Source organism: Gallinula chloropus (genome assembly GCF_964237585.1).
Source record: "Gallinula chloropus genome assembly, chromosome: 12".
In the NCBI taxonomy this organism is placed as follows: domain Eukaryota; kingdom Metazoa; phylum Chordata; class Aves; order Gruiformes; family Rallidae; genus Gallinula; species Gallinula chloropus.
This window is the reverse complement of record NC_140097.1, coordinates 1,856,553-1,880,638: the sequence shown is the minus strand read 5'-3', so window position 1 is coordinate 1,880,638 and position 24,086 is coordinate 1,856,553. Positions and strand designations below refer to the sequence as shown.

The 24,086-nt window shown below is 46.4% G+C and overlaps 1 protein-coding gene across 4 annotated transcripts in view; it reads left to right on the top strand.

Moving 5' to 3' along the window:
* Positions 1-24,086, top strand: part of ITPR1 (inositol 1,4,5-trisphosphate receptor type 1) — a gene marked incomplete at its 5' end in the record, with an annotated part of 159,646 nt that overhangs the window by 32,348 nt on the left and 103,212 nt on the right. For all 4 annotated transcript variants that reach the window (XM_084269793.1, XM_084269792.1, XM_084269791.1 and 1 more), the window contains 16 exons: positions 3,169-3,284; positions 6,808-6,894; positions 8,547-8,705; positions 9,969-10,067; positions 10,536-10,619; positions 10,709-10,855; positions 12,172-12,267; positions 13,651-13,695; positions 16,430-16,584; positions 17,812-17,911; positions 18,339-18,499; positions 19,291-19,432; positions 19,813-19,971; positions 20,527-20,699; positions 20,962-21,081; positions 22,360-22,554. In XM_084269793.1, coding sequence (XP_084125919.1) covers positions 3,169-3,284; positions 6,808-6,894; positions 8,547-8,705; positions 9,969-10,067; positions 10,536-10,619; positions 10,709-10,855; positions 12,172-12,267; positions 13,651-13,695; positions 16,430-16,584; positions 17,812-17,911; positions 18,339-18,499; positions 19,291-19,432; positions 19,813-19,971; positions 20,527-20,699; positions 20,962-21,081; positions 22,360-22,554 — 2,038 coding nt within the window. The remainder of the gene's footprint in view (positions 1-3,168; positions 3,285-6,807; positions 6,895-8,546; positions 8,706-9,968; positions 10,068-10,535; positions 10,620-10,708; positions 10,856-12,171; positions 12,268-13,650; positions 13,696-16,429; positions 16,585-17,811; positions 17,912-18,338; positions 18,500-19,290; positions 19,433-19,812; positions 19,972-20,526; positions 20,700-20,961; positions 21,082-22,359; positions 22,555-24,086) is intronic.

The following is a 24,086-nucleotide window of genomic DNA, read 5'->3' as shown; positions in this document are numbered from 1 at the left end:
GTGATGAGGATTGTCTGGGTGAAACATAATCCCCCCCCATGGTGTTGGGAGGGAAGCTGTGCATTGCTGCCGTGGGAGAAGAGAGAAGAGATGGGTTCATCAATTGCTGGGGGCTGAATTAATTGGGGTGGAAATAGAGTCTGGCTGGGCTTGGGCTGGCAGGGAAGGCTGGAAGTTTGGATTCTGCGTCTGGGGATAGGAAAGAAGCCAAGTTATAAGCCAAGGTACAAGTGGAGGGAATGGAAGAGGAAGGAGAGAGGATGCAAAGTGTGGGCTAGAAAGGAGCATTGCACTTGGTGTAAGGTAGCTGGCAGGTTTCTCTCCTCACTGCACCCCAGAATACACCAGAACACAGAATTTTCTGGGTTCCCAGTATCCTTAATTTTGACTGTTCCTCTGTGCTGCTGGTACATGCAGAGGATAAACATCACTGAGACCTTTTCTGTGAGGTTCATGTGGCAAAGAGCCCTGCAGGGATTTAAGTGTCTGAACCCTGAGAGCATCCATATATCACATGGGGCAAACATGGTCTGATTCTATCCTCTGCATCAGGTGCTGAGTGATTGCTGAGGGAGCAGCAGGCTTTAGCTTGGAAACTTTGGCATGCACAATTAATCCAAGTCCTCATAACCTTCATTCATCACCCGTGTGATGTGTTGTGCACACACTTCTTCCTGCAGGACCTCTGTTGGGTGTTCAGGCTTGGTGATGTGGCATCGTGTCATCAGCAGTGACGTGGGATTTTATTTTTATACTTACTCAGTGCGTGGTTCTGCCATTTTTCACTGTGTATCAGGAAGATCTGAAAAGAAAACACATTCTTTCATGGTTAATACTCAACAAACAGTGTATAATAAGATGGAATTGCTCTGCAGTAAGAGCTTTATCACCTTTCCTACGTGGCTAAAGCTGCTCAGATCCATCATCAGAGCAGACAGCAGATCATTTCAGCTGCTTTGGCTTCTTGTGGATCCGAGAGAAGCAGACCTGACTTCCATGGCACAGTGTCTGGCACATGGCTGGTCTGCCACTGCTGTGGGTTGCAGGCTGCTGACCGTGATGGCACTCAGCTAGCACATCCTTGCATGTTGATTTTTGGGAGCGTTACAGGCCTGTGGAGTCTGGAGAGCTCAAAGTCTTAGAGCCATGAAGTTCGTGTAGTTTGACCCATGATGAAACACATTCAGTACTAACCAGCCTCTGGTGGTCATCTTAAGGTGAATAAGGCAAAGTTTAACTCCCCAGCCACATAAGAGCTATATTTTGTGGAACAAATACTTGGAAAAACACAACCCCACATGTTGGGTTTTTCACTGTTTATTTTAGGTCTGCAGCATTGTAACCAAAGAAAAACACATCATGTTTTCCCTTCTTGCCTTGGACAAGGTCAAGCACGTGTAGACCTTCCCCCTGTGCTACAGGGAAGGGAGGGGGTTGCTTGCAGTTAACAATTGAGGAGTTATGCCTAACTTGACAACTTTCTTGACTGAAAAGGATGGGGGAAAAAAAGCACACTTGCGCTGTGACTAAATGTAGCATACAATTAATTCTTCTGTGCAGCTCTGTGTGTTAATTGCTGTCATTGTGTGAACTGATGGTTTCAGCAAAAATAGCAAATTTTATAACTGGTGTGTTGCTTACAATGCATAGTCTTAGCTTAAAGTGCCAGCCTGCAGTGGCTTTGGGAATCTATTCTGTGCTGTCAATCTCTGTGAATCATCTTTATGGAAATGTTGAATATGAAGGGAGCAGAACAGACCTGGAGAGTGCAGCTTGTGCTTCCCTTTCCACTTCTCTTGTAGGCTCAGAAGGTCCCAGCTGGCAGTGTCACAGTGGGGCTGAGCATCTCTGGGCAGATGCGATTAAATCTCCTTCCGCATGTCCTCAGCTCTTTCTCTCCTTCCCCACGATGTGCCACTCCAATAAAGATCCCCAGTGCCAAACCACCCCCTACTGTGTTTGTTACTGGTATACCCGCAGCTGAGCAGGCTGCAGGACCTGCTGTGGTGGTGTGGGATGGATGCTCAGCCCCTTCAGCAGTTGGTGCCTCGATGGGATGCAAGGAACATCTGCCACCGGTGCTGGTCCTTGTCAGGAGGGGATTTGGTTCTGAAGGCGTGTGGTACTGCCTGGTGTGGTCTGATGGTGCTTGGAGCCTGGGCTGGACAGGTAGAGCAGCATCAAACAGGTCTTGTCCTTGAGAGAGGAGTGGAGAGAGTGAAGGTGTCCCCCCAAACAGCATCCTGAGGGGAATTACTGAGGTCTGTCTCCGGTGGGACTCAGCCCCTTCACCTCTGGCAGGGCTGTGGTGACTTGTCCCATGTGGGGGACATGCAGCCAACGTGTCCATTGGCCTCAAGAAATGCCTCAGGCATCAGCAGCTTGAAGTTTGATGTCCCTGCCACTGCCAAAGAGGCACCAGGAACATCCCTCTGGCTTTTTTGGCACTTGTTTTAAACTTGTGCACGGCTCCTTCGGGCCCTGACTTTGAATAGCTCCCTTGATTTTCTTGTGTGTTGGGTTGCTTGGCGACAGAGGGGAGGAAAATAGTAAACGCAGCTAATTTGGGTTTATTACTGATAAGTTAGCATCCCTTTAATCTAAAAATGTATTTTTAATAAGGCACAAAGCTGTAATCCCTGGCTTTTGCCTGGCAGAATGTTAAATAAACTGTGTGGCCGGACTGGGTGAGGAACCTGATGTGGGGTTTGCTGTTACCAATTCTTTGTGCCTTACAGGAGGGATTTGGTTTAACAGCTAAGCAAACAACAACAAAACCAAATTAAATCCCCCAGCCAGCCTAGCACAGGGTGTGTGGAACAGCGTTACCTGCTCAAGTAGAAGAGCTACAAGCAGCAAACTGCAAGCCTGGTTGTCTGGGAAGGCGTTGGAACGTGTTACTCTCTTAGTATGGCAGTGGTTTTGACTGGGGCAAGTTATAAACTTTCTAGTCTTGCATCAGATGCTTGGCAGCAGCAGTTAATTTTTATCATTCATGGGGCAACGTTCTTGTTGCTCCAGAAAGCATTTGTCTGATCAAGAGCTCTTTGGAATTTGTTTTATAAACCTTTCCTCCCTGCTGCAATGCTTGGACAATGCTAGCAGCAACCCCCAGATAATTACAACTGGTTGAAGTGATCTTTGTGTTTATTTAATGTGTTTTTGCAGATTGCCTGTTCAAGCTATGTCCCATGAACCGGTACTCTGCTCAGAAGCAGTTCTGGAAAGCAGCAAAGCCGGGGGCAAACAGCACAACAGATGCTGTGCTGCTCAATAAGCTGCATGTGAGTATTCATGTCTGGGCTCCTCCTGACCGTCGGGACTCTCATCCGTGCTGCTTGAAATCAGGATTTCCAATCAGATTGACACAGTTAACTGGGAGACACTGAGAAAGTGTATAGAAGTCAGCATACAGGACTTTTCTTGAGACATTCGCTGAGATCTAAGCCTATAAACATCCTCTGATTTATGACAACATCCTGTCCAAGCTCTGTGTGTCCCAATATTGGTATGTATGAGCTTGGCTTAGAGTCACAGCAGTTACTTAAGCTCTTGCTGTTAACCTGCAGTGTCACTCTGCTTGGGCATTTTGGGGGATAACAGCCTAAAAAGGGCACCCTTCAAACAACTCCGAATGGAGGCTTCTTGGGTGTTGCATCTCGATGTGAGGCCCTGGTGTGGGCTGTGCTGGGAGATGCCATCTGAGCTACAGGCCCCGTAAACCTATTGGGATTCCTCAAAGTACAGCTGCTGTTAGTAACAAAACCTTGCTGTGCAAACCCGATGCAAGGTTGATGGGTAATTATGAGTAATTATAAGGCCAGACAGCCTCTCCTTCCTTATTAGCTTGCAGTATTTAACATTTTCTCGGCAAAATGTTGACATTCAGCAGTTGAAAAGCCTGTAAGGCAATTGATTGCTGTTTTTAGAGTCCCTATATATATATATATAAAAAAAAAGCTAACTTAAATACCATCTGTTGACTTTAGAGTTAAATAAACTCCTTGTTTATGTTAAAATAACATAGCTCGAGTACTTCACGTCAAAATTACAATTCTAAATATTTTTAGAGTCTTTCAGCCTATATTAGGCTCATTGTAGACTGAAATACAGAATGGCCCCGTAGGAGAGTGTCATTTGCTGATTGCCATATGGCTGCCTCGCTTCTGCGTTCCACAAAGGCTGAGGGTTTGACTCATTTTGCTTCTGAAAACATAATTTTTATAACCTAGGAGGATGAACTTGGCAAGGAGAAAGCTATTTTGGTACTGGCTGTAGCAGAGAGGTCTCTCACTTGTGCTGCGTTTCTCCTGCCCCTTTAGTGATGGGAAGCAAAGCAGGCTCTGCTCTGGCAAGCTTTAAGGAACAGGGGGTTCTGGGCTTGGGGTTTCTGGTGTATGAGGGGAGGGGAAAGCTTAAGCCTGTGGGTTACGTGTGTGAGTTTGGGGATTTTTGAGAGCAAGTGTGGTCTGAACAGAAGAAAAAATGCTGTGTAATTGCCCTGGATCACAGTGTCATTTAAAGCTGTCTTGGTACGTGCCAGTGAGGGGTTTGGGCCCTGTTCCTGTTCTGCTAACACTTTATGGTGTGGTGCTGGCGTCCCTGTGGAATTCCAGGATGAGATTTCTCCAGTGTTCAGCCCCAGCTGAGCGATGCCCTTACAGGAACGCAGCACCACGCAGGAACTGCTGGTGACGGGGTTGAGGTACTTCACAGATTGGTTAGCAGTGATTTAATTTGCATTGCTGAGACAGACAGGCTAATCCTTTACCTACGTGTGCCAGCCCAGGGCCTCAGTGACCAGGGGCTGATGCACGGCTTCACAATCACTTGGTCCCATGTACATCACTTAATTAATCGCAACTTAATTGTCTGCCAGTCATACTGGTGCAGGTGGCATCACTTCCATTCGCTGGGACACGGGATGCACTAACTCCCCTGCCTGTCTCATGATGGGTGCTGCAGGGGGGCAGCTCTGCCCTGACACGTTTCATCCAATCCTGTGCTCTGCCCCTGATTAAATTAATCAGTGCATGCGATTTCTACCCAACAAAATTGGTGATGCAAGGTGTGTTCATCATCACTTGCCTTTTTTGGCTTCTGTTTGTCTGCTGGTGGAATTTATTGTCCGTGATGGAGCGCTCAATGCTGAGGTCAGGTTATTTTAAGTTAATGCCATTTAAGGGATTTAAAATCTGGGACACTTGTCTGTCTTCTTATCCGGAACGGGTGCTGGTTGAGAAGCTGACATCTAGTGGCAAGAGAAAATGATTCTCCCTTCGGGAATCATTGTCACTGTCACCCAGAGGCTTAATCATGTTTTCTCAGAATACAGAGTTTTCCTTCATTTATCCTGAATGGGGCACCCGATCCCATGCAGGCAGAGAAGTCGTGTCCTCTGCGATCATAGACTCATAGACAGGGCTGGGTTGGAAGGGACCCCAAGGGTCACAGAGCTCCAACCCCCTGCCACAGGCAGGGACACCAACCTCCAGGCCTGGAGCTACACAAGGCTGCCCAGGGCCCCATCCAACCTGGCTTTGAACACCCCCAGGGATGGGACACCCACCCCCTCTCTGGGCAGCCTGTTCCAGCCCCTCACCACTCTCTCTGAAAAAAACTTCCCCCCAATATCTAATCTAGCCCTTCCCTCCTTCAGCTTCACTCCATCCCCCTTGTCCTGCAGTTATCCACCCTTTTAACAAGCTGTTTCCCCTCCTGTTTCTCTGCTCCCTTCAGGGACTGGAAGGCTGCAGTGAGGTCCCCCCACAGCCTTCTCTCAGCCATAAGGCCTTGAGGAAATCCTGTCTCAGAACACTTTGGTTTTTTCTCCTTGATTTCAAAGTTAAAGCGTTTTTTTCTCAGTATTAAAGACGAAATGACGCTGGGTTGTGTTTCTGAATGTATTTTTGGATGTGAATGAGCAGCTGTATTCCAGGTTCTCCAGGAGCAAGAGCCAGCTGTCATACCTCGCACAACGCCTAAAAATAGCACGTTTTGTGTAAGCTGAAGATGCTGAAGTTTTATGATGGTATACAGATAGCTCTTCCTCTGCAGTAGCTCAGCTTTGTCCTGTGTTACTACTACTTTCCCTTACTACAGATAGGAACTGTGGGCACTTTCTTTTCCTCCAGGAAAAACTTGGAGCTGCTGTATCCTTGAGATCTGAGAAGCGAACCAGAAACATTGATGCCTAGTCTCCAAAAAGTCTAGTTTTAAATGGCTCTGTACTGCCAGATATTGGTAAAAGCAAATCCAGATTTATTTAATTTTTTTTTAAATGAAAAAACAATCTTTCACGTAAGGCAAGAGAGAATTTCTTTGCCAAATGAAATGGGTTAAAAACAGCCTGGGCAAAATAGCTCACTTCTTTTAAAACAAAGTCATTGTAAAAAGACAGGCTGTGGAAAAGATGGGGCCTTCAGTGGTGAAGTAAATAAAGAGCTGGAGTTGAGATCCTTCTCTTTCAGTTTGCACAGAAGTTAGCAGGAAGGAATACAGATTTCCTGGCTGGGGCTGTTACCCATCCCTTTTCACCTTCCCTCCGTAGGTGTGGTGTTTGTCTGAGCATTTAATTTCCTTTTTTATTCCAAAATCTGGTCAGATTCTACAGAAATTATGGATTACTTAGTGCTCTGTGTCTGTCTTCCTAAACAACTGAGAGAGGGAATCAGCAATGGCACTGCTGGAAAAGGGTTCTTCAGGTGCTCCTTGTTTTTACGGTGCTTTGAAGTCTCCTGCAGAGCCTGGGGTGTTTGGCCACGCTCCTGAGGCACGGTCAGCAGCTGAACTCTCCTTTCATTTCAGCATGCAGCAGATCTGGAGAAGAAACAGAATGAAACAGAGAACAGAAAGCTGCTGGGAACAGTCATCCAGTACGGCAACGTGATCCAGGTGGGCTGGGCACGGCTGGCAAGCTGGGTAGGGCTGTGCTCAAGCTCACCAGCTCGGTGTGATGGGAAATATCACTGAATCCCAAGGTTGGAAAAGACCTTTAAGATCATCAAGTCCAACCGTTCCTGTCCTGTTTCAGGAATCCATGGACAGGAGCCTGTAGCTTCACAGGGTGTGACAGTGTCCTGACCTGGCCATAGAGCCATGAGGGAGTCACTTCATTAGGGGTTAAATGTGCTTTTGCTTGGAGGTCACCATAGGATTGCTCTCTTCAGAAGGACTTGCTGGAGCCTTCAGTAGGGTTGGCCATTCAGAAGGTGTCATGGGCACTGTGCAATGCCAAATATGGTCTCAAATCAAATGTTGATACATCAGATGGTAAACTGACAGAGAGGGAGAAAATCAAGCCATATAAGTCACTGCAGCCCCGTGAAGCAGAGGGTGTGTTAGGTCCTGGGGGATGAAGGAGATCCAAACCATGCATCAAACCCAGGAAAAATGGGGAATATCATATTTGTGTAATTCAAGGCAGGTCTTTAGTGAATGGGGAACATACTGTGCAGCAGGTGCTGGTTCACCCCAGCTGAAGCAGACCTACCTCTGCTGCTGGAGTGCCTCAGTGCCTCTCAGTGGGGATAGTTACTGAGGGTTTTCAGCCTTAGATAAAGTAAGTACTATGCAGATACTATTTTTACTTACTCTGCTGACATGGTACCAGAGGGGATGGCTGGGACCACCAGCAGGCTGGGTTCTCCTGCTGCAAGGGCAGTTTCACAGAGTTGTAGGGATCGGAAGGACCTCAAGAGATCATTGAGTCCAAATCATGGAGGCAGATCAGCTGGCTGCCCCGTAAAGCTGCTGTGGGACTGGGAGCAGGGCTGGAGGAAGGGCAGAGCAGTGCTTGTGATTGAATTAAGAGTCTGTGTGAGGCAAAAATCTACTTTCATTATTGGGAAAAAGAACTGCATCCACTTCTGGTTGGACTACCAACATCAACACTAAATGCAGTGATAAGTTTTTACCTGTGTTGCCCCTGGGGTAGAAGTGTTTGTGAGTAACCACTATTTTTGGTACTCAGACGCCCGGAAACTGGCTTATCTGCTCAGTCCATGGCAGATCTGAGAGGTTGGTTGGAGCTGGGATGGGACCTGTGGCAGCTTCCACCTGCTGCTGGCATGCAGGCTGCAAGGTGAACACAGCCCGGGGTTGAAGGACAAGACTTTTTTGAAGAGAACCTTCAGAGAAGCAGTGAAGTTCTCTGTTAAATCAGACCAAGCAAGGCAAGGCGAAGAGCTTTGCTCCTCACCACCCACTTCCCACTTTGGAAAACCACTCAGTCCCCCAGTGTTCTGCAGCTTTTGGTCTGGGGTTTTTGACCAGGCTGCTCTGAAGTGACAAGAGCATTTCAAGGTGTTTTATCATTTGATGGAGAAAGGACAGTTGGGTTAGCTGACGATGACATGTGCCATAGGAGTGTGTATGAAATGACAGAAGCATAAGTGGAATTGGGCCTGAATTCACCAATATTTGTATATAATTTGAGTTTTATTTTAATTTCCATCTAATACTGTGGTTATCTGATGCACGCTCATTACTTGTTGAGGGGAGGAACACTGAGCATTCTTAGAACTGAACTCTAATTCTTATTCTAGCTGCTTCACTTAAAAAGTAACAAATACTTAACAGTAAATAAGAGGCTTCCAGCTCTGCTCGAGAAGAATGCTATGAGGGTGACCTTGGACGAAGCTGGAAACGAAGGCTCCTGGTTCTACATCCAGCCCTTCTACAAACTGCGATCCATTGGAGACAGCGTAAGTGCCGAGAGGAACATCGCTGCATCCTGCTTCGTGCCAGGCTTGCTCCAGGAGCCCAGTCTTGCAATTAATGAAATGCACAGATCTGGAGTGCGTGATGTTGCAGGAACAACCTTTTTTCCTATGCTGTCATGAGGGGGAGGAGGATTGCTATGGTAACTTTGTATTTTGGAAACATGGGATGATTTAATGTTGGAAGGAATAAGGGACCTAATTATGCTAGCCTTTCACAACTCCTGCCCGATTCAAAATGGTGGGAAGCGTTGAGCGCTCTCGGTAGATTTGGAACAAATAATTAGTGTCTTGGTTTGCAGCGTTGTTGTTAGCTTGGGAAGCAAAATTCATCATAATTTTGGATGTGAGGAATAAGGTAATAATGAGGTTACATGGCCCTGTTCATGGGAAATCTGGGGAATAAGTGGTTCTGAATGAAATGCGTTGCTGTTATCATCTTGTAATCTCTTTTCTTACAAATCTGAGTCACCTGGGCTTACTGTCTGCCTGAAACCAGAAGGGAATAAGCTTCTCTGTGCCCTGTGATAGAGTCCAAGTATATATTTGCCACCTAAACCCAGTATCAACTAGGGATGATTGATCCTGTAGAGTAGTCCCGTACCTGTCTGTGACAGGTCCTGTTCTACAGGCACACAGGCACCCCGAGTACAGCCAGAGCCCGGGGCAGGGCAGTCTCAATGGCCAGTAAGCTCTTAAATCACATCTGTTCTCAGGTGCTTTCTCACAGTCCAGCACAGAAAAGCCTTTCTGGTTTTGAGTTAAAGCCTTTGCCCTGGAGGAAGGGAAGAGCTGGACTTGACTGTACGTAATCAAGTGCTTCTGTCTCAAGTCACGTGCCAGCCTGGCCAAGAGTTGGATTTTACACATGGAAGTGTGCCTTGGAGGAGGAGGAGGATTTTTGGCTGAGCTTTTGCTATAGGAATTATTCATTAAATGCTAACCAATGAAAGCACTTCATGGAAAGAAGCAGGGAGGCTTGTTACCAGGATTGCAGGCTGTTTCTTCTGAAAGCCTCCTAGTCCCATACTATAGGCTTTTTTCTGCCGGGATAAATGAGTATGATGAGCTAAATGCTGAAGCAAACAGACCCCTGGTTCTCATACTCAGCCTGGCATGTCTCCAGACTGCAAGGCAGGGATTTCTTCCCATCAGTCCCATTAAAAAAAAAAAAAAACCAAAAAACCAAACAAACAAAAGAGCTTTCTCAGGTTGCAGGCTTCTGTCTGATGCTGCACTTGTCTACAGGTGGTCATTGGAGACAAAGTGGTCCTGAATCCTGTCAATGCTGGCCAGCCTCTCCACGCCAGTAGCCATCAGCTTGTCGACAATCCGGGATGCAATGAGGTAAGGGCAGACTAACAATGCTGGAGCAGCTGTACCAACCTCACAGTGTTTCAGCTGAGCCCCTAAGACTTGTGTTTCATGAAACCCAGGTCCTTGGTAAGCTGTTTGATACCTGTGGCATTTTTTAGGAATGGTTAACTTGTTAATCAGCAGCCTAGTAATGCTGTCAGGTGCTTCCCATACCTGTTGGATGCTCAACAGAGGTTTGAGTTTCATCTCTCTTACTTGACCAGCTAAAAGTAAAATCTTCCTTAAAAATCCAAAGTCAGGGTGCAGTGATATGCAGCAAGTGGCTCCCTAGCAAGTCAGCTCTGCTGTTAGTTGTGCTGGAGTAAATGCAGAGAGGGCTTTCCTTCCCTATGGCAGCGCAGCGGGGACCGCGATGCTCTGCGAGGGAAGGCAGTGCTTCGGGGAGTATCTTGTGCAGGCACGAGGCAGTGGGACTGATGCTCTTACTTCTCCTTTTAGGTGAACTCTGTGAATTGCAATACCAGCTGGAAAATCGTCCTCTTCATGAAATGGAGCGATAACAAAGATGATATCCTCAAAGGGGTAAGGCTGAAAGCTCCGCTTGCCTCTGACGTCTTCCCAGAGGGGTGATGGTGATGCCTGTGTTGACTGTGCTGTCCGGGCTTCCGCAGGGCGACGTGGTGAGACTGTTTCATGCAGAACAGGAGAAGTTCCTGACTTGTGATGAGCACAGGAAGAAGCAGCACGTTTTCCTGAGGACGACAGGGAGACAGTCGGCCACATCTGCAACCAGCTCCAAAGCCCTGTGGGAAGTAGAGGTAAGAATTGGAACCCAGGCTGGGGGTGGCTTTGTAGCAACAATTACTGTTTCTGTGTAAAAATAGTGTGCCTCAATTTCCATTTTTTAGGTAAAAAGTCCTCCTGGAGCTAGAAGCATAATCTTAAAATTCCTGTACTTACTGTGCTTTCTGTGCAAAATCAAAGCAGAGTTCTGAGCCCTAATGCTGCAGCAGATAACTCCCCAATTGAGGTTCTTGGCAATTGAGAAAAAAGGGATGGAGAAGCATCTTTGAAGTCATTTCCTTACCAGTTACTGAAGTTTAACGCCAGCTAATAGTTTCAGCTGTCCTGCTGAGTGTACCAAACACTGTTTGTGCGTGGAAGAATGTGATTATGCACATCCTCATCTGCAAGGAGACTGCAGCCCTTTGTTAGTCTCCATGCACTGCTTGTCTGGACCATTTGGGCTTTTTTTCCTTTATTTGGCTTTTAAATAGTGTGACTAACACCTTGGCCATCACTGGCAGCTTAAAATAGCCTTGCTTATTGGTGTGATTAGATTTGGTTTTAGACTTTCTGTTTGCAGTGTCAGCTGCTTGGGAGAATCATAAAATGACTTGTAGGGGTAGATGGGTGGGCTTTGTAGCCTTTCTACAAGTATCTGCTCTGACATACATGGAAATCCCACCTAGAAGTTACAGGACTTGGATGTGTTACATCAGTAGCTTCCGTGGCAAGTGGCTGTGTCTGCAGTTACCTGAAAGGCAGAGCTCAGCTACACTGAGCTTTCCCTAGGGAAGTGGCTGTACCCACAGAGAAGCTGATAGGGAGGAACGCATCGTCTGGTGTTGGAGGCTCTGTTCACCCTGGGAGGAGTTAAGGAATAAAGACCACAGGCTTCAAACTTTCATATCTTTGAGGAATGTTTCCTGGTGTCTTCCCTCACCCGCTTTCAGAAGGTGAACAATTAGTTATACCCAAGTGGTGAAGGGCTTGTCTGTTCCTTTAGGAAGCTTGTTTTAAGACGGAGCAACACAGGTTTTAATCACTGCTCTGCCAACATGCCCCACCATCTTCCTGCCATCACTCACCAGACTCCAGTGGAGTCCCAGCCACGGTCAGTGACTTTGAGGACAGGTATTGGGACTTGCCTGTGAGCAGTAAATCAATGCACCTGAGTCTCTGAGGTGAAGCAATTGTAGCTGCTCCACGTATTTCCTGCGCTGTATGTTGTGTGCGTGTGAAAGGAGGTTCTGCCTTTTCTGGAGCCTCCCGTTCTGTTTCCTCAGCAAACACCATGTTTGAAAGGGAGGTGACTGACACAGGGTGTAAGCTGGTTTCCTTTCCTTCCTAGGTGGTGCAGCATGATCCTTGTCGCGGCGGCGCCGGGTACTGGAACAGCCTTTTCAGGTTCAAGCATCTTGCCACTGGACACTACCTGGCAGCAGAGGTAGGTGTTGGGGCTCATTCAGGAGCTTTGCCTTTCCTGCCCCACTGTATTCTCTTCCTTTTGAACCCTCTGAAAAAATCTCTCTCATTTCCTGCCCTAAAAATAGACCCAGAGGAGGGGAGGAGGGTAGCATTTGGGTCCTAAGTATTAATACAGAACTAGATGGCTAAACATAGAAAACAGGATGAAGGAGGCTTGAAAGAGCCACGATACGGGGGTGGGCTTGAGCTTATTTCACTTTCTGTATGAATTCTAGAGGTAATAACTCTTCTCCTGCGAAGAACAGACACTAAATAGTATCCTGTCATGTGGGCAGTAGAATCAAGATGACTTCATTAATATAGATGAATACATTGTGAATGGCTGAGAGCCTTTGGAGGAAAATGAATTCAACTGCTGTTAGTTTCTCCTGAATCACCAATTTCCGAGCAGGATTGTATAACTGGGTGCGAAATGAGAACGCAGTTACACTTCAGACCAGGCTTGCAAGAACTGCAGATTACACTTAGCTGTCCAAGCACAAACTAAATCTCTTCTTTTCTCCATAATGGACATCTTTTGCCCCATTTAAATAAGATTTCAAGACATTTTACTTAAAAAGCTTAAAAAAATGGAAGTCTAAGATTATAACTGAGTTTTTTTCTGCTCAACAGTTATAAACATTTATTAAAATGAGTGCTATTCACTTTAAATCGTGGGTACATCAACATGCACAAACCTCTGTAAGGAGAAGCTGTCCTGGATGTACGAGTGCACAGCAGGGCAGAAGGGCTGCCTCAGCCTGTGCTGTTGCCCCACGGACTTCAGAGGGAAAAGCCCACATGAAACAGCCCATTTTATATTCTTCTAATAAGCAGATTGGAAAAGCAGCAGTGTTTTGTCACATGCACACTCCCAAATCCTTTTCAGTAGGGATCCAGTATAGAGCTTTTCCAGTAAATCGTGGGGTTGCTGATCAGCCGTAACACAAACATGGGTTTATGTCATGCAGACATATACTGGAGAGGCTGCTCACCTGATCTATGGTTGGAATAGTGTTTATTCTAAAAATATCCTGCCACACCTCTAATTCCTAGTTGGAAATACCAACTGAGACTTGAAAATACCAAAACAAACAAAAAAGATCCCTCCAGTAAAAAAAAAAAACAATTGAAACTTGATAACTCTTCCCCACTCTTGCTCCTTGACTGATTAAGCAGGAGAAAGCTCTCTGCATGTGTGCAGGTTACTCAGCCGCTCCGTTCAGAGCGGGTCGGTTTGCGCAGCGCGGTTGCCCTGCATGCCCGGTACCGCTGTGCCTTTCTCCCCACGTTTAGACCATGCTGAGGTTGTTTCCAGCTTCCAGCTCAGAGTTTTGACGTGCCTGTGATTCTGTTCCATCAGGTAAACCCTGACTATGAGGAAGATGACCTGGAGTGTCAATCCTCAGTAAGTATAGGCAAGAGTATGATCTTGCCCCTAATTGAGAGGGCTTGGCACAGGCCTGGGTATTGACGTGGCCAGTGCGTAGATGGTCCAGGACTTTTTGCTAGTGAAGAGACTAAAATGCTGAGAATGAGCTGAAGGCTTTTAAGGCCTATCCAGAGGAATGGATATGGAAAATTGCATTAGGCTTTAGTAAAGAACTATGTGCTTGGAACTGAATTTATCTGTTAACCTGGGCCCCCTCGCCTCCCCGCTGTGTAGCCGCTCCTTTTCTGTCCTCCCATTTCTCAGACCTTCCCAAACCTTCCCTTCCTCAAAGCGCCGTCTTGAATAAGTCTGAGAAGCACATTGCTCAAGGTGACACCAGTCAACAAATGTCCTTAATGGCATGTTCACATCAAGCTGTACCAGTCATTTCATCCTTGTTTAAGAAATCAGTTGTCCCTCTTGCTTTAGCTTCTGACGGGAAAGCTGGAATAAAGGGTCTGGAGAGCAAGAATGGCTGGGAGAATATGAACTCAGTGCTGTTCTGTTTTCCTGTGAAAGCCAGTCTGTGGTGTTTTCTGTGAACGTCCTTGCATCATGGATTTTTAGTTGGATGCAATTGTAGGCTTACACAGCTTTCTTGGTTAGTTATCCTGCATTATGGAAGTTTTGCTTCATTTAGATATGAAAAAGAACGAACCCTCCAGTTTTTAAGACAAGTGCACTGTGATGCTTTGAAATCCTGCAGGGTAGGCTTTTTCCTCCTAAAAGGATTTGGCATTATAGCCTGGCCATTAAAACGCTTACCCTTGCCCCCAGATAGCGAGCTGTTAGCCTGATTAGTTCTTGGTAGCGTTTGGCAGCAAACACTGATTGATCTTCTGACAGCTTGACTTCAGTGAACATGCTGGAAGAATGACAACATGGACAAAATAAGCCCTTACCCCTATAGTTGGGGGAGAGGGGGATCCAACACTGAACTGTTTGGTTGGCTTAACGTTTTGAAAGTCAAGCAGTGTTGAGGTCTGTAATGTAGACATCCACCCTACTAGTGTGATGCTCGTGTCTCCATCCGGTAAGTGCCCGTACCGCGCTGTCTCCAGAGCAGAGCTCGCTTTTCCCTGCTCTGTCCCGTTACCACTAGATGGCAAAAGCAGACCGTAAAGAACAGGCTCAGGAGCACCCACGTCACTTCTGGCACAGAAGTCAGATTTGCTGGTGCAGGATGGTGTAGGCTGCTTTGTCCGACTTCATCTGAACCCCTGCTCGATCCCAGCGCAAGGTGTCTGCAGCACGGCAGGGTTTGTGCCCAGCTCTGTGGTTTGGGGCTGTGCTCTCCACACACCGCAGTGAGCTATACGAGAATGGGGCTTAAATGGGCATGGGGGGGAGATGCTGGTGCCTCACAACATTAAAGACCAGTCAGTGTCAGCCTTGGACTTGAAGTTTTGCTTCTCCCGAAACTGCCCCATTTCCCTACCTTGCAATTTGCTAACCTTCAGCTTTGCTGGAGTTCCAGTAACTGACCACTTGTCTCCTGAAGTCCCAGCAGTGAATGCAGAGCCTCACTGGGGGGTGATGGGGACAGCTGAGACTTGGAGAATTCATTCCAAGAGCGCAGGCTGCTCCTGGTGTAGATCCTCCAGATGGGCTCTCAGTGTGTAGCTGCTTCTCCCGAAGGCACGCTCCCCCCATGTGTATCTGTTCCCTACAGCTAGCTGTCTTTTCCCACCTGAGAAATCAGACTCTAAACATCACTAATTTGCAGCCAAGTTAATTGATTACCCATGTGCTAACTCCATGCTGTGCTGCAGCACCAGCAATGTTACATACCTGTTCTGTACGTCCAAAGATCGTAGTGCCCTGCGCCAGGACTTTGAAAGACAGGTACTTAGTGCTGCCTGCTTTGGGTGCCAACATCAGAGAAGCTCATAAATGGGTTGCTTGATCACTTTGAAAATTACATCTGGCTTTAGATGTTTAGCCAGCTGGCTCCTGTGCTGTGTTTATTTTTCCCTACCCCTTTGTCCTTGCATCTGAAAATCCAGAGGTTTATTCAGTTGATGCTACTATCTTTTCTTGGCTTGAGGCTGGTAATTTGCTAGTGCCTTGGAAGGAAAGATAGTTCATATGCCACAGCCTCTGTAGCACATCATTGTGTTTGAGTGCCTCATAAGCTGTAGTGTGAACAGCAAGATACCCAACTTCTTGAGCAGTTTTTTGTTTTGTTTGTCTGTGACTGGCAGATGCAAGTCCTGTTTATTGCTGCTGAAGTTGGTTAGTTCCCAGCAGGACTGTTGGCACACTGTGTTAGTGGCTTTTGTATTTGCAGCTCGCACGATTCCTTTGTCGGGGTGGTAACTGCCATGTCAAACACATTTCAAGAGTGTCCAGGTGTGCATCTTAGCAGCGAGTCATGTGGAGCTAGTCAGGGTTCCCAGTGCTCTGTGGGGTGAATGCCTGGGGGATGTTGAGTCTCTTCTGGCACTGTCTGTAAGCCGTAACTTCTGTGGTTTGGGATTCGTTGTCTTTGTGATCCTCAAAAGTTATTAACACCAGGGAAAGTGAAGAAACAGCTGGCAAGGGCAGCTCCCTGTCAGCTTTACTGGTGTCCTACAGCCCAGTTATCTTATAACTGGTCCTTGGAGTGGTTCAGTGCTGTCTGCAGGTGACAGGAGGACACATCTGTCTAACACGGGGCAGGTGGGTCTGGAGGGCTCAGGCTGACTGTGTGATGGGACTTCTTCCACAGCTGGACCCCGAGCAGGATGCCTCCAGAAGGGGCTTGCGCAGTGCTCAGGAGAAGATGGCCTACTCTCTGGTGTCTGTGCCTGAAGGGAATGACATCTCTTCCATATTTGAGTTGGACCCTACCACCTTGCGAGGAGGAGACAGCCTTGTCCCCAGGTACAGCTGAGCATACTGTTAGAGCTGACTGTCTGCTTTGGAGTAGCTTTTCATTTTAAAGCAGAGTTGTCTCCTGCTTTTTTTAATCCTTTGGAATGAATGTTCTTCCTCAAATTAACATAGAAATACTTAGCAAGTGCTGAAACTTCACTTTCATACTTTACAATTGAGTTAAAAGTAACAGGACTTGATTCTATAGGTGGGAAGCTTGAGATGGAGTGATGCTCTTGCCAGTGAACAAACTGGGATGAAAAGCCTTGGGTGTCCTGTCAAGCTAGTCCAATGACCTGCCTGTGTTATGTTAGCCAGGCTGTAACACCAAGTATTTAACACTTAGTTTTCTGTTGTTTACATGTCTTTAACTGTTCCCTGTGTTACCTCTTGCTGCTTATAAGATGCTGTGCCCTTCAAAGATACACAGACAGTGTGCAGGCTCTTTTCTGTCTGCTCCTGCTGAGAAAGTACAGCATCTTTGTTCCATCTCCTTTATTGGTGCAGCTCTCGTAAGTCATTAGACACTAAGTTAGCAGAAGTTAACAGCCACCAAAACCAGTCCTCCTGGCTGCCACAGTTGTGTGGAGAGAGGAGGTGGTACTGCAGCTGAGAGACTGTTTCTTATGCTGGCCTGAGATGCTCATCTGGTGTGCCTTGACATCTAAGAGGCCTGGTACATGCAAAATGGTGTCATTGCCAGAAGTACCTGGGAAAAGTTAGTCTGGGATCTGCTGTCCCCATAGGTCTTAATGGACCTTTGATGCTTGTATGGTGCTGACGAGCTGAGCAGAGATCAGAAATGTCTCAGTTCAGAAAATACAAATTAGATAGGAGAGAGTTCACAGGCTGAAGAATACAAGGGGAAGGGAGGGTGCTGACTGCTCACCTACGCTATAGCACGTGCAAAGGCATGGGCTTGGAGAGGCTTAATTTGAAACTGTGCAGGAGCTGTGTTAGAGCAACAACATGTAGGTTTTATGTCACTTAATATATAAATGATATATTTATAAATTATATAAAATGTAGGTCATTACATAAGGAGAGTTCTTAAGGTGCATTTATAGAATGAAAGAAGGAAAGAAGAGCCTTATTCCCACTATGGTATGCAGCATGGGTAAAGATGACACTTTTTTTTTTCCACTTGTTCCTGCCAACATCTTGCAATCCCAACAATGTGAAGATTTCCTGTCTGGGAGACTGACTCACGCTTGGAAACTTCTGGCTTTCTTTCAGGAACTCGTATGTCAGACTCAGGCACCTTTGCACTAACACCTGGGTTCATAGTACCAATATCCCTATTGATAAAGAGGAGGAGAAACCGGTGATGCTTAAAGTAAGTCCTGTTACTTTTTATAAGCACATCCTTTGGTTCCTGTGCCTTTCGCAGGAGGGGTTCCAGCCCTGTGAGACTGCTGGGTTTGTCAGACAGCAAGCAGGTTAGCAGCAGTGAATGGTGCCTACACAGAATGTTTTCATGCTAGTTTACTAGCTAACACTGTTCAGTTCCTACTGTGCAACAGTCACCATGAGGAGAAGGTTTTCCATTGTTTATGGCAGCATTTTTCAATTTCTCTGGTGTTCCTCTGGATGTAGGAACACCTTTGGGCTGGCACAGAGTGCTACTGTTCTCAAAGCTTGACCTACAGTAGCCTCATACTGCCCAAGTGGAGTGTGGCTCCTCTTTCATTATCACTGAGTATGTGAGTTGCCACTTTGTTTTCTGCCTTTTGGTTTGGTGATAAAACTTCTCTGGGTTTCAGATTGGTACTTCTCCAGTGAAAGAGGACAAAGAAGCTTTTGCTATAGTCCCAGTCTCCCCTGCAGAGGTTCGGGACTTGGATTTTGCCAATGATGCCAGTAAGGTTTTAGGTTCCATTGCTGGCAAGTTGGAAAAGGGAACGATAACCCAGAATGAAAGAAGGTAAGGAGCAAGCATTTGGCTCAGATAATGTTGTTTCCTTCGCTCAGTAACTGTTTCTTTGCAAATTTTATCTGTGTACCCCATCACCAGGAGAGGGGTTTTGTTTCCTACTAGGTCAGACTGTCAAGTCAATGGTTTTGTTATGCCCATAGTGGAGGTTTCCAGGCCTGTTCTGTAGGGGCCCTCCCTGTCGCACAGTGAGAGCATGAGAACTGTGGTGGTGAACTGAGAGGACTAATCCACAGCATAGCCTTCTTGATGGGCTTTGCAAATCCAGCGTGGGAATGTATAATCCCATCTTGTGAAGACTGAGCACATGACTCCTTGCAAATCCTCTGGCAATGTCTGTGAAAAATACGTGGCCACACAAAAAGAGAGTGGAGTTGGCTCTGTAAAACCAGAACCCATGTGCTTCTGTGGCCAGGGTCTTTTATTTGGCCTGGGGAGAGATTATCACCTGATTTATTTTATTTTTTTAATTCTTTCTCCCCTGGCAAATTAAATAACTGACAGCTAGAACTTGGTGAGCAAGTAGCTGTCCTAAAGTGGCATCGCTGTCTTGCTGCTGCTGTGGTTTAGGCAGCATTACTTCCTCATTTTAAGCTCTATACAATCTGTGTTTTACCCAGCATCTGAGTCAGTCTCAAATTGATGCTCTTTTTTCACTTAGCATTTTGAAATCTCTGTAAACCTACATAAACATAAACCCATAACATAAACATAAACCCCAACATAAACTGTTGTCTTAGCAGGCTTCTGTAGTCAGGCACTAACTTCTGGCTTTTCTGTAGATCTGTTACCAAATTGTTGGAGGATTTGGTCTACTTCGTTACTGGTGGAACTAATTCTGGGCAAGATGTCCTTGAAGTGGTGTTTTCTAAACCCAACAGAGAACGGCAAAAGCTGATGAGAGAGCAGAACATTCTGAAGCAGGTAGGCTGCCTTTCTCTCTGAACTCTGCCCTTAGGAAGGGCTGTCGGAAAAGAGGAACTAGTAATAGAGAACCTGGCCAAGCTGTTGGGACTGAAAGGTCCTTTGAGGTTCTGGTTTTCAGCCTGCTCTTGGCAGTGGACTGCAGGCATGCCATTGTTAGGAGGAAAAAAAGCATATGGGATGTGGTGTTGAGTAAAGGTGATCGTCTGGACTGTCCGTGCAGCTACTCTGTGTCCACGAGACTTGGCAGCTGGAATGTATTTCTGATGTACCTTGCTGAATTTTAGACACCAACAATGCTCTTACACAGATTCTGATCAAATGAAGACAGTGTCTTAGGGGATGTTGTGTTTGGTTTCTTTTTTTTAACAAATCTCTAGATTTTCAAGCTGTTGCAAGCACCGTTTACAGACAGCGGCGACGGCCCGATGTTGCGGCTGGAGGAGCTGGGAGACCAGCGTCACGCTCCCTTCAGACACATATGCCGGCTTTGCTACAGAGTGCTGAGGCACTCTCAGCAGGATTACAGGAAGAATCAGGTCTGAGATAACATCTGTAGCTTTCAATAGTGCTAACATTGTTCCTGTTAAAGGCTGCGGCCCATGAAACCCTGCTGTGCTGTATCGTACAGTCAGCAAGAGGTTTTGGGGTTGCTCAGTTTTCCTCTATCTGGCATTTTTCATCTCCATCAGGGACAATATGCAGTGTAATTAGTACCAGTTCTAAGGGGGATTTAAGAAAACAAGGGAAGTGTGATCTGTGGGATCAAGGGGAATTGTAAGACTTCCTCCACCCCTGTGTACTGCTCCCCTGACAGCTGACCTGTGAATTCAGGAGTTGTTTTTTTTGCCATTTATCAAAACCAAGCTTATATCAGACAGGGATAAATGCCTTGTGGGGGTGCCTAGCCCGGGAGGGGTGTGTTGAGATTATCATTTGTCCCTTGTTTTCTCTCAAGAGAAGAACAATTTGAATCTACCCCAGTTTGTGTCCTGGGCTGTTGATGCTGATGAACATCTTACTGATTTCTGTTACTGAGTGTTGCCTGACACTCAGAGTTAATTCCACCCTTCCTCCTTGCCTTTGTTTCAAAGGAATACATTGCCAAGCAGTTTGGCTTCATGCAGAAGCAAATCGGCTACGACGTGTTGGCCGAGGACACCATCACGGCGCTGCTTCATAACAACCGCAAGCTCCTGGAGAAGCACATCACAGCTGCTGAGATCGACACTTTTGTTAGTCTTGTGAGGAAAAATAGGGAGCCCAGGTGAGATCGGTGTGTGTGAGTGCATGATTACCCTTCCTTGGCCTCCAGGCCTTCTGAGGAGAGTCTGACCTGCCGACTTGCTCGTAGCCAAGCACAGCTAGTTCACTTCTCTTCTGGCACTCTCCATAACTTCCCCCTCGGGCAACTGTCTCGCTCTGCAATGTTAAAATGGAGCTCTGAATGTTTTCTTTCTGAGATGTAGAATTCTTCAGTCTAGATCTCAACAAGGATTGATACCCTTTTGGCTTGCGTTTTCCAACAGGTTTTTGGATTACCTCTCGGATCTGTGCGTTTCCATGAACAAGTCTATTCCAGTGACTCAGGAGTTGATTTGTAAAGCCGTGCTGAATCCAGCAAATGCAGACATTCTCATTGAAACTAAGTGAGTGAATGTCTTTTAAAGATGGTTTTCCTAGTGTGAAACAGAAGGAAGGTGATTCAAAGCTGGGAGCACTGCTGGCATGTCTAGAGAAGGCAGTTCAGTACGTGCGGGGTCCTCTTGAAATACTCCATAAGTGGGTATTGATGGCAGCAGACATCCTGCCATCAGAGAAATCTTTCAGATGCCTTACATGTCATCGAAGAAGACAGACACTGCAGGAAGGTGTGCAGGGCTTGTCCTGTGGGCTTGATCCTCCCCTGGGCTTCAGGCGCTGCTCCATAAGCTGTTGGAAGGGAGCGAGCGCTCCCTGGGTGTGTGCCCGCTGAGCTCGGCTTGCAGTGCAGCAGGCAGACACCGATGCATCTCCACTCACCTGCGTCTCCCTCTGCCGTTAGGAGCTTGGTCTCCAGCTCAGCATTGCACTGCTGGTGCTGAAGCATCATAGCAGGCACCGAATCCCAGTTGTCTTTCATAAAGACAGGTTTATTCAATGTGTGGTATAGGGCAGAGGTAATCCTGGTCAAAATCCTGTAGAAGGGAACCAGGTCTTTGTCAGGTAGCACTTAAAACACAAATGGGCGAGAGTATTCTTGCACATTTAACTCTCTTCATGAAATCATAAAGACTATATTTATTTCCACCAGCACCTGGAGTCACTACATCCCTTTTTATCCTTAAGTATTTCATTTTCAGATGTAGGATTTTTTTTCTGAAGGGCCTAGAGCCCCCAAAGCCATTTCAGCTTCAGTAGCTGATTTGTTTCTAGTTATTTCACCACGTGAGCAGAACTGTGTTCTGATCCAGTTGGCATTTATGGGATACAGAACAAATCGATTTTTAGTTATTTTTGTTTACCAAATCCTTTCCTAGCCTGTTGAACCAGTTCTGCAAAGCTGTTTTTGGAGAGTTGGTTAGATGTGTCTTTAACGGCCTTGTTGCTTCATCAAATAAGTGGAGCTGCAGTCTTGCTCAGCTTAGGGCTGAATGGAAAGCTTAGAATCTAAATTCATTCAAACCTAATGCTTTTGATAATAAAGCCCAAAGGTTTTGTCATAAACAGCTACTGCTGAAGGAGTAAGTTACTCTGCTTCTACTTCATAGAGTTGAGGAATAAAATTTGTATTTTCTGAGTGCAGGTGAGAACATAAAATTAGGTGCTTCTGTGCCACCAGTACATTTTAGCGAGTGCCATTTTTAGCAAGTGTCTTAAAAGAAATGTTCCAAAAGATCTGGATGGGTTTTGGCAGTTTGTAATCTGAGCAAATTTCCTCCTTGCAGGCTGGTCCTCTCTCGATTTGAGTTTGAAGAAGTATCGAGTGGAGAAAATGCCTTGGAAGTTGGAGAAGATGAGGAAGAAGTGTGGTTGTTCTGGAGAGACAGTAACAAGGAAATCCGCAGTAAGAGTATCAGGGAACTGGCTCAGGATGCTAAAGAAGGGCAGAAGGAAGATCGGGACGTACTCAGCTACTACAGGTTAATAACATGTGCATGTTGGCTGGCAAAGTTCCTCAAGTCTGGGTGGGGAAGCCTTTGGTACATAAGCTGTAGTTGGTTTGGGAGAAAGGATACTTGTTTCATGGGTAAAATAACTATTGGTGAGGGAAGAGACCTTAAAGATAAGTCTCAAGCCCCTGTTGTGGGCAAGGACACCTCCCACCAGCCCAGGCTGCTCAAGGCCGCATCCAACCCGACCTTGAACACCTCCAGGAGGAGGCAGCCACCACCTCCCTGGGCACCCTGTGCCAGGACCTCACCACCCTCATAGTGAAGAATTTCTTCCTAATAGCCAATCTAAATCTACCCCCTTCCGATTTAAACCCATTCCCCCTCATCCTGTCACTCTCTGTCCTTCTAAAAAGTCCTTCCCCAGCTTTCTTGTAGGCCCTTGAGGGACTGGAAGGTGCTGTAAGGTCTCCCCGGAGCCTTCTCTTCTCCAGGCTGAGCAACCCCAACTCTCCCAGCCTGGCTTCAGAAGAGAGGGGCTCCAGCACCTTGTGGTGAGGAGTTCTGTTATTGGCATAAGCAAGTTAGAACTGATTTAAACAAAAATATCTTAGTCGAGGCCTAGCGCAGTGAAATTGCACCACACCGAGTGCCTGCGCTTCTGCTTGTTTCCTGCAAAGGGGTGATAGAGACTTGGCAGTCCTGTAGCTCTCAATAGGGCAACATCTGAAGTTATGAAAGTGCCACAGGTTTGGTTTGATTCATGTGCAGTGCTCTCTTGTACAGCCTAAGCTATGCTTTTAGCAGTTTCTGACACGAACCGATGTTTCCAGATGACTTGACAAGACACCAAGTTCCTGGCATAGTGTGAGATCAGGTTTCAACCCAGACCAAATTCCTGTGTCTGGGTATAAACTTCAGAGAGTAGTTTGATGGACAGGATTGTGGTGATGCAGAAAGCACAACTAGGTTTTTTGTAAATTGTTAACAGGTATGGTATTTTGCATTGTCTCTTCCATTGAAGCAGTTATCACAGCAGGCCTCCTGATACCTGATTCTGTTTGGGCCTGCGAGTAGGTCGAGCACCCAAAGAGACCCTCTTGGTTAGATTTTTAAAAATTGTATCTGCTTTCAAAATAGGTTTTCTTACGTGGGTTTTTAAATAGAATTTTAGTGTGTGTTAGTTTTGGTCTGCACTTCATAAGCTTGTGAACATGCTTAAAACAAGGGCTTAGGGTACAGCGTGGTCACGTTACCACGAGTGGCGCTGAGAGCGAAGAGGAGTCTGCTCTCAATTAAATGTTCATTTCTTCAGGAAGCCTCACAGTTGACACTGTTCAGGCCATGCCTGTGTCAATGCATGTGGGTGCTGGATGGGTGCTCTATGCCTGAGGTCTGTGACTGGCCCTGCAAGTTGCTTTTCCTTTACGGACCAAAAAGCTTTGGAATTAAGTTCAATTTTTCTCTACCAATTCTTTGCCTGAAGGGAGCAGAGCTCTGTAGCTGTTTAATCAGGTACCTAATTTTAATGAGTCCCTAGTCCGTGCACACTGTTGCCTCAG